This window comes from Eurypyga helias, unplaced genomic scaffold (assembly GCF_000690775.1).
Source record: "Eurypyga helias isolate BGI_N326 unplaced genomic scaffold, ASM69077v1 scaffold36441, whole genome shotgun sequence".
In the NCBI taxonomy this organism is placed as follows: Eukaryota; Metazoa; Chordata; class Aves; order Eurypygiformes; family Eurypygidae; genus Eurypyga; species Eurypyga helias.
Window position 1 is genome coordinate 1 of NW_010233392.1, and position 9,204 is coordinate 9,204.

Here is a 9,204-nt window from a genome sequence, read left to right on the forward strand (position 1 = left end):
AGCCAAACCAAAGACAGTCAGCTGGAACCTCTGTCAGCACAGCAGAGCCAAGCCTGAGGAATAAGGCACACAGCCTTTTCTTAATAATACCATCCAGTGAAGGCAAGCACTTAAAATGAAAACATTTGAGTAAGGATTAATAACAGACTTTGCAGACAAAAGTACAGCGTGTAACAGCTTTCTCCTACCAGAGTGGCTGTCATAGCCAAGAGAAACTGAAGATCCTTACAACAAAATCCTTGCTGTTAAAGTAGGTTACGGCAACCACCCAATGGCAAACGGATTATAAAGCTCAGTGACAAGGCCAAGGGGAATGTGTGCAGGCCTCCCGCACACTGCTCTGACCACGTCTGCAACTGGAGTCTCCCTTACAACAGATAACTGCAAAGGTGAAGACGGTTAAAGAAAGTAAGAAGCAAGCAGCACCCCAATGGAGCAGGCTGCTCCTGTATCCTTCACTCGTGGATCCGAATGGCAAGATGAGGAAACCATGGTTTAAATGTTAGACCTCCCCAGGGTTCTTCCTACTATGCTTCATCGTTTCATTCCATGTTTGGGTAAAGAAACATGTAAATAGCAACATTTAAAACCTAAAATAACATACTTTATTTTCTCCAAATAACAGTTATTTTCCTTCCTCTTTAAGAAAAAAAAAAAAGTCCTTGAACACTCATTTGCTGACCAAAGAAAAATATGCAATAGCCACCTACATCGAAAAACATTCACATCCTTCAAAACAAAAGCAAACAAGGATTAGTTACAAAGCAAAAGCTTAATGGCTGTACAACCCCAGGAGCTTCCAGGTGTGCAAACATAAACATACCCTTGTATAAAAGAGAGGTGGCACACAACTGCTGAACAATTGGTTGAGGTAGCCAATGCCTCAAAACCTTTTTTTAAGAATTTTTAGCAAGAGGAGGCTAGCAAATCCCATCAGTTGCACATGGCATTAGCCTCTCCCAGGTGGTGAAAAGTTTCCTGCATCTAAAAGTCTCCTAAAGGTTCTGCTTCTAAGTGTCTACAGCCACCAGCTAATTCTTTTAGCAAATTCCATTCTTAAGACTTGAAATCAGCTCTGGACCCATAAGAAGTCACAAGAGAGGGCTCGATGGCAATCCAAATTATTGCCTAAAGAGTAAGCAATGAACAGCCACAGGCTGTGCGCCTTCCTGGCATAAACAGCTCCGTCTGAGCTTTCTGTCAAGTGACTGAAGTGCCCCAAGAACGGGAACTAAGGATATCAGCATGGCATTCACAGAAAGAGTTGCACAAATGAGATGGAAAAACCATTACCAGACTTTGGCAAGGAAATGTTAGTCTTCACTCACTGAAGTGCTTAAAAACAAAATAGAGGCAGAAATTCGAAGGCTACAAGGTGAAATTTAGAGGCTGTTGTTTGAAAGTAGGAGACAGGGGCGAGTACTGATAAACAAACCCATCTCACACCACCCAAAATGGAAAGAGAAGTTACACAGGATGCCGCCCCACACACACTTCACCATTAAGACCTGACATGCTGAAAATCACACATAAATTACAGAGATGTCGAAAGGCAGGTTTAAGGGATGGTAACGGAAGGCTGTAAGGCTCTAAGGCTTCAGCTTACTGGTCAACCCTTGCTTCCAGTTAATTAAGGATGTGCTGTTATTCTGCATCCTAAAGCACCCAGTTCAGCGGCCAGAAATCAAGGTGTGTCTTTCCTTTCTCCTACTTTCCAATAGGCAATATTAATCCCTTCTCCTTAAGTCTCAAGTTGTTTTTCTAACTGAATTCAATTCTGCTACGTATTCTACTTTTACAACCAGTAATTCGATAGATCCTGCTTAAATTAAGATGAATAGACACCAATTAGTACCATTTTAATAGACTACTGGATTTCATACTATAAATCTCATTGTGTTTTGCAGAAATTAAATGGGGAAGCCAGTGGCAACAACACATACAATCTGTGCACATCCAAACGAATCTAAATACAATACAAAATTAGTAAAAGTAACTAGCAAGTGTCTTAAATTCAATGGAACTCAAAAAGAAAAAAAAATCAGCATTTTCACTTAGTGGAGTACCCAATTCATTCAACCTTCATCCAACTGACTGTAAAACATGCTGGCTTAAAGCAAAAGATGCTAAGAGTTTCACAGGTTATCACTGGGCCTAGATACTGGTCCTTCATTGGAAACCTGCAACAGCAGGGCTGAAAAACTAAATTTACCTCCAGATTGCATGAATCTCAATCACACAACCAAATTAATCTCTCCACCTCACCTGTTTTCCCTCTCTGTGAAACCTTAAGCTCCAAGTTATGAAAACCAATACCCATTTCATCTTCACACAGGTAAAAAAAAAAAATTAAAAGCAACCAGAATACTGAGAGACTTTGAGTGTCACACAAAATCAAATCAATTTGGCCAAAACTGACAGCCACAGTGAAGGCAGGAGTCACCAGACCCTCTCCACAAAGGTTAATACATTCTTCCTGTGCATTCTTACATATTCCAAAAGTCACAACAGAAATTAAGTGTCACTTCTCTCAAAGAAATCTTTGGTCTAAGACAGCTAGGACAATGCAGGACACTCACAATTAAAAGGACGAGTGTCATTCATAACTTTGAAACTCCTGCCATTAAAACGGCAACAATCAAAGAAGGTTCTCCAAACAACATCCTTTCTTTTAACCAAAACAGCTGCTGTCAAAGCATTGCTCCTATCATCTCCCCATGTCTGCCAACAAACGAAAAAGCTCCAGTGCAAATCAGGCATCGGGATCCACAGGACAACGGATTTCCTTCAGTTTAGAGATCTGGCTTGCCACAAGAGAGCTTGCACACATTTTTTTGGAGGGTACTTCCGAACAGATGGGTTATATTTCCCTACCAGTTCAATCTAGTGTATCTTGAAGTACTCATTCCTAACTCCCCCCAACGTTCTGTGACCAGCTAAAATGGTTTTTCCTAAAAATAAATGAAAAAAGGAAGACTGATGACACAGGGAACAATGGGATAGGAGGAATCTCAAAGTTAAGTCTTCATAGTTCATCAGATGTACAGAACAGGCCAAGGAAAGCTTGGGAAAAAAAATCTCTCATTGTCTGTCAGTCACCTCAGGATTTTACTTTATCTACAAATAATAATTTAAAAGTTAGACTACTGTAAGGAAAAAACAGCTGTGTAAGTACCTACTAGATGAGAGGCTTCTGGGTACTCAGGCCTCCATGGTGGAGTATCAGAGTAAGCACACCGATGCACCCTGCTTTGAGAGGGGTCTCTCCAAATGCTTCCGCTCGGGGGAGCTTCACAAGCATTAATCCCCTCTGAAACAGCAGCAAAGACACAGGGGTATCCTTGGCAGACAACACCTTTATCCTGCTTTTTGTTTCAGGTACCGACAACTTTTACAGGTGATACTCGTTACCGTCTCATCATCCATACTTCTACAATATCTCTGCCCCCCACTTCATTTTGGTTTTCAGTATTTCCTTTTTATTCCTCAATGAAACTCCTCCTGAAATGATTGCACTCCTGAGTTTACAGGTTCAAAAAATTATTTACAGGAGAAGCTATTACTGCATGCATCTCTCAGTCTGTAGCCTCTGTTCCCTTCCTGGTCTGAGAGAGAAAGCATGACTCAGCTCACAGCAAAAAAGAGCAAGTTCATTTAAATAAATTAAAGTGGACAATGACCAACCCCAGCAGCTTTTGTTTAGGCAGCTTATATTTATGTGTCACTGTAAAAAGGAAGATTTTTTAGAAAATGTTATGAATTAGTCAGACCTGAGCCACCAACTCATTCACCTATCAAATTCTTAAATAAAAAAAGAACTCTTCAACACACCAAACTCTGCCCCGATTACGTAGGGAGAAAGCCTATTAAATGTGCAGCACCTCCAGACAAAACAGTACTTCAGCACTGCTTTTAACCCCTTCCCAGTTAATCCATTATCTTTCAAGCTCCCACATTATATAACTAGAAGTGCTTCCAGAAGGTGCCTGGTAATTCATCATTTTCCTTCTAACTCCACTCCTTACAACCTTTTTCTATGAGATCTTGCACATAGCAATAGCAAGCCATTTTTTCCTTTAAACATCACTTCCTCCTCTGAGGAAGTTTTTCCACGTAAACTACAAACTTCAAGCTAAACATTCGCACACACGTTAGGCCTCAAAATTTAGCTCTCAAAGGAGCAATATGGAAAATAAAATTGGTAACTGACTGTTCCTTTAGGGGAGTCAAATTTTAGCATTTTAATCCTGAAGGGGAACCAACTGAAATCTTAATCATACTTTCCCAAAGTTATCACCTATTTCTTCAGCTTAATGCTCCTCCAGTGGTGCCCAAAGCATTTCCCAATACACAGATCTGTGCATGCTCATGTGTTTAGCCTGAAAAACATTTGCAGTCCCTCGTTAATAGCTGCTGCCATGGTCAGATGCAAGTCTTCACTTTCACTCAGGAGTCTCAAACTATTTTAAGGAAGTCCCATAAGCCACTTAAAAATAACATTTTAACAACCCATTCATTGATGGGGAGACAAAACCATACAATAACCTGTCAAGAACCATACAGCCTGCTGCTCTTCGTGTAAACAAAATTAAAACCAAAGAGCATCTTTCCCTGGACACCTCTGCTCCTGCTTACAGGCAGTCATTTTTAACCCAGCCTTTGAGAGACAGCTGCCTGCTCACAAGACACTCATCCCTCTGGTCTTATATCAGGCTTGCACACTGCTGGATGTTCTGGCCCAAACCTCACGTTTCAGCTTCTACAAACCCTGGAAAAGTACACTGGTGTGTCAGAATGCCCACATTTTGCTCTGCAGAAGATGGTTACTGTCACACAACAGGGTCCCCCATCGTCTGGCCAGATGCACAAAGCACCACACCACCTCCCATCACGAAGGCCACAGTTCTAATCCCCATGGGACACAAAGAAAATTGCTGAGGGAGAGCTGTGACACAGCAGGAACGGTTTCTCCACTTCCATCTCTGTCCCTCCAAGTGCCCCACACCTGAGATAAAGCCTCAGGTTCCCATACAACAGGCCAATACAATGGAAGTGGGACTGATAGCTCAAAACATCCTCCAACATTCAACATCACACCAAGGTTTTACAGTAACATTACCATTAACAATGCTTTTAATACCTTCTACCTGCCTGTGAAACACGGTCTAGCAGCAGCAACTTGCTCAACTCTAGAATTATTTTAAGGTGAAATACTGCCAGTCATTTGCTGCTGCTTAGTTTGCACAATCAAGTGGAGTTGTCTCTTTGCAACGGCTGTGTTTAAATCCCACAAGAACTCCAACAGCTTGCCCTGGAGGAGAACCTCCATGGGCACAAACTGCAAAACCTGCTGGGGAGAGTCCGTGTCTAGCAAGGAGTTCATTAGCTTATTCAGGTGCTGCAGGTATTCAACAACTGGATTTGGGAGGCCTCGGTAACCGACACACAGCAAAGCGGCACTAGTCCTTAGAGGCTCGTGGGAGGTCGGACAAGCAAACGTGATGCCTGTGAAACAGCAGTGCAGTATAAAGACCAGGCTGGCTGTGAAGCGTGTAAAACAAGAGAGAATAGGCAAAACCAACGCATCTCCCACTGTAAGCTGATTCAATGAATGCAGAACAGACTCCAAAAGTTGCTGCTGGTACTTCGGTTCTCCATCGTAAAGCAGAGAGAAGCTGAAAGTCATCAGTGTAGCAGAACCCAAGAGCTTTACTTCCATACCAGGTTGGCTTTCAGTACCAGAGAGGGATGGAAAGTCCACCACAAGGCACTTGAACTGGTCACTACATCTTACATTTAAGACTTCCTGATGAGACCTGGAAAGATCAGACACTTCTGCCAGTATCAGTTCCCCGGGAAGAACTTCACAGGAGTGACAAGTCTGCAACTGCCTGCTTCTCAGTCTCCCCACCACCAATTCATTCATAGCTTCGTTAAGATTTTCCAACACCTGACCATCACAAAACGGAGAACATTTTACCACTGGTAGTCTTTTTCCTTCCAAAACGTACCACAAGCTACACTCAAGGTCAGAAGACGAGCCTTCCAAGAGGCACATTTTACCAGCAATATTTAAACTATGTTCTTCAGCCCAGTGATTAAAGTAGCCCTTTGCCACTTTATCATTCCACGTGAGTGTTTCCAGCATCTTCCTCTCATTGTACGTACTAAAATATTTATTTCTTTGCCCAAACCATTTTGCATTCATGCTGCAACCAGTCTGAGATTTCTTGACGAGCCAGTTATTTCTGGCAATGGGTTTCATGTGAAGTCTCTGCATGAAGAGTTCTACTGCACAGTCTCTTAACTCGTTCAGTTTCATCCGCTCCACTTCTTCCATGTGCTCAAAGAGATGGATGTTCTCAGAGATAGTCTCTACCTGGCACTTATGGAAGAACATGCAACACTCTTCATGTACTTTAAGAAAAGATTCTGGCAGCATATGCTGGGGAAAAAGTGCTTTGTTGACCATTTCTGTCCCAAAGTTCTGTATCATCTTAGAAAGCAGCAGATGAATGCTTTCTCTGCCCATATAACGAAGACAAATCACATAGGCTTCTGAGTTTCCAGCTTTGCTAGTGGCTGGCTTAAAGACATGGACCTCCTCAAAACAGCAGTTTAGCAGAAAGAGCAGATTGGTAGAACAGTGTTCAAACAGCGTGAACATCTTCAAAACAAAGGATCCTCCGGTGCCCAGGATCATTAAAGCAGTGACTGCTTCACAGTAGTGAAGGGGCGAGACGAGAGCCTCCTGTTCACCCGGGTTTCCCTGGCAATCAAAGCTGCCATCAGCAGTTACCAAGTGAACTGTGGCCATATGACTTACAAAGTTCTGAAGTCCTGTTAGATGTTTCAACGTCATCACATCACCAGTGTTATCTGGACCAAAGTACCACCAAGGCAATGTATTTGCTATAAGACGGTCATCCATGATCATCGTAAGGGTGTCATTTGCTTCATGGTATGGGTTTAGAGTATTAGCTACCCAATTCCAGTCGCAAGGGACACGGTGGGATTTCAAGTAGTGATTGAGGCTCGCTATAAAAGCTCCAGGTGCTTCACAGAGGTGAACAGAATTCAGTTCTCCATCCTGAAGAGCTTCTTCAGGGAGAAGAGGAAAACTGCACAGAATCTCATGAAACTTGCACCAGGCCTGGGTACACAGCTCAGCATTCACAGACTTCTTCAAGTGAGGAATTATTTTCCCCGCTTTATTGGTAAACGAGGTGTGCTGATGCCATTCCTCTAGGTTCTTATCACTCAGTTGATTCTTCACTTCATTCATCGAGTCCTTCAGTGCCAGGAGTGAGTGGAATTCCTTGTGGTCACATGTAAAAGCATCACTGGGATCAGGTAGCTGCCATTCATTATTCACTGGCTTAGTGTAAGTAAACTTCTTTGCAAAGAGCTGCTCAACTTCAGAAAGAATTTTGGGGCTGAACTTTTCAAGGTTTGTAGCCTGTTCAACAGGCTTCTTACATTTGTTCATTCTTGGCTCGAGTCACAATCTGGAGGACAGCAGGGGAGAAGAAACAATGTCACTCCAATCATACGTACATACAAATAGTCGAAGCTTCTTTTAAAAATAAAAAATTCTCTTGCCTAACCTCTGTATTCCAGGATATGACCAAAATGCTTCAGATTCACATACCAATGAAGGGAAAAAAAAAAAAAAAAAGAGGGCTACCCTGATTAAGGCTATTTGGAAGTCAGGAGGTTCACAGGTTCCATCACTCTTCATGTTATTTACACCAAAAGTGAAGAAGAGTTGGCTGCTGCTTTGGCTCTTCACTGAACTTTGAATACTCTGCTCACTATACAGGTCTAAACACAAATATAAGTATGCCTCTTGGTCACAAAAGAAAACAAGCTATACAAATTCACCAAGCAGCCCAGAAATCTCTTCACCTGATTATAGTAGTATTTATCCATCCCTCTCACAACATGGGGAGACTCAAGCAACGGCAGCTTCCACAGGGAGCACAGCTGTTCCTCTTATTTCCTCCTAACTCAAAACACCTAACTTACATACCTCTTCCACCAAACCCAGCGTCATGCTGGGACTGCCCCTCACTGGCACACCCAGTAACCACCCCTTAACTGAAGAGACCCTGATAAGAGTTTTAACTGCTGCCTGAGAGAAAAATCCCTCTTCCATGCTCAGCATTGCAGCTCTCTGCAAATCCTTAGACCCAGCTTTCCAAAAAAAAGAAAAACAGGGAAAAATCTGAAGAGAGAAGAAACCTGATTGCATCTGGGGTCAATGCTAACTCACACTTGATGTTAAAGAAGAAAGTAGTGAAAAAAGTTGTGCTCTGAGTGGATAAAGTCAGACTAATGTGAGTATACTCTGCACAGAGCTAACGAGTCTGCTGCCCTCTGCACCAGTGCACAGCACAAAGAGCACAAGGCAGAAGTTAGGTTCACTAACCACAAATCATCCAGCCAGCAACCTATTCAAAGCCAAGATGTTTATTTAAGCAAAATAATTCAATCAAATTATCTCAAGAGACAGGAGATCCCTCAGCATATCATTTTAACCAACCCCCAAATCATCCCATTCCCTCAGATACAAAATACTATGAACTTAAGTGTTACAGAGCAGTTGTGTGAAAATTGTATTAAAATTAAAACAGTTGAAAAACTTAAGTAAACAAGACAAATAGCTAACCTAAACACCTTTCCTCTTGAATCCAGACAGCATCTCATACCTCAGCCCCACGACCTCTTGTAACCATCAGCCCGCTGAGGAGAAGCACAGGGTGAAGTACGTGCGGGTGAAGTTTCACGTTTCCCCAGTGTGACTGCCTTTCAGTAAACGTCTTTAGAGGGTGAAGTACGTGAGGGTGAAGTTTCACGTTTCCCCAGACTGCCTTTCAGTAAACGTCTTTAGTTTCACTTTCCTTTAAGCAGATGTATTTTGGCTTTAATCCGGTCATTTCTCACTAGGGGTGCCGAGAAGGGGGAAACATGGGAGAGCACCGTGTCCTCAAATGGATTTACTTCATTTTTTACTACCAACTGTTAGCATAGCCTTTTAATTACCGCTCACACCAGCAACTCCCTAACAAGGCATCATCCAAAGCATGACAAGGGAACAGTCAGACAAACCTGCTTTCTTCCTTTTTATAATTATTTCCAGTCCCCATTGGCTCGGACACGAGTCAGACTTGAAGAGCTCTGGGCTGCTCCTCACCCCCGCAG

The 9,204-nt window shown here is 42.6% G+C and overlaps 1 protein-coding gene across 1 annotated transcript; it reads right to left on the reverse strand.

Moving 5' to 3' along the window:
* Positions 1-5,200: 5,200 nt before the first annotated feature.
* CMTR2 (cap methyltransferase 2) lies at positions 5,201-7,489 on the reverse strand. Its single transcript, XM_010161726.1, has one exon. It carries the CDS (start codon positions 7,487-7,489, stop codon positions 5,201-5,203), a length of 2,289 nt encoding a protein of 762 aa, XP_010160028.1.
* Positions 7,490-9,204: the final 1,715 nt, after the last annotated feature.

Bases quoted from the DNA above. Each gene is read 5' to 3' on its own strand.
- CMTR2 (XM_010161726.1), bottom strand. From the start codon at position 7,489: ATGAACAAATGTAAGAAGCCTGTTGAACAGGCTACAAACCTTGAAAAG.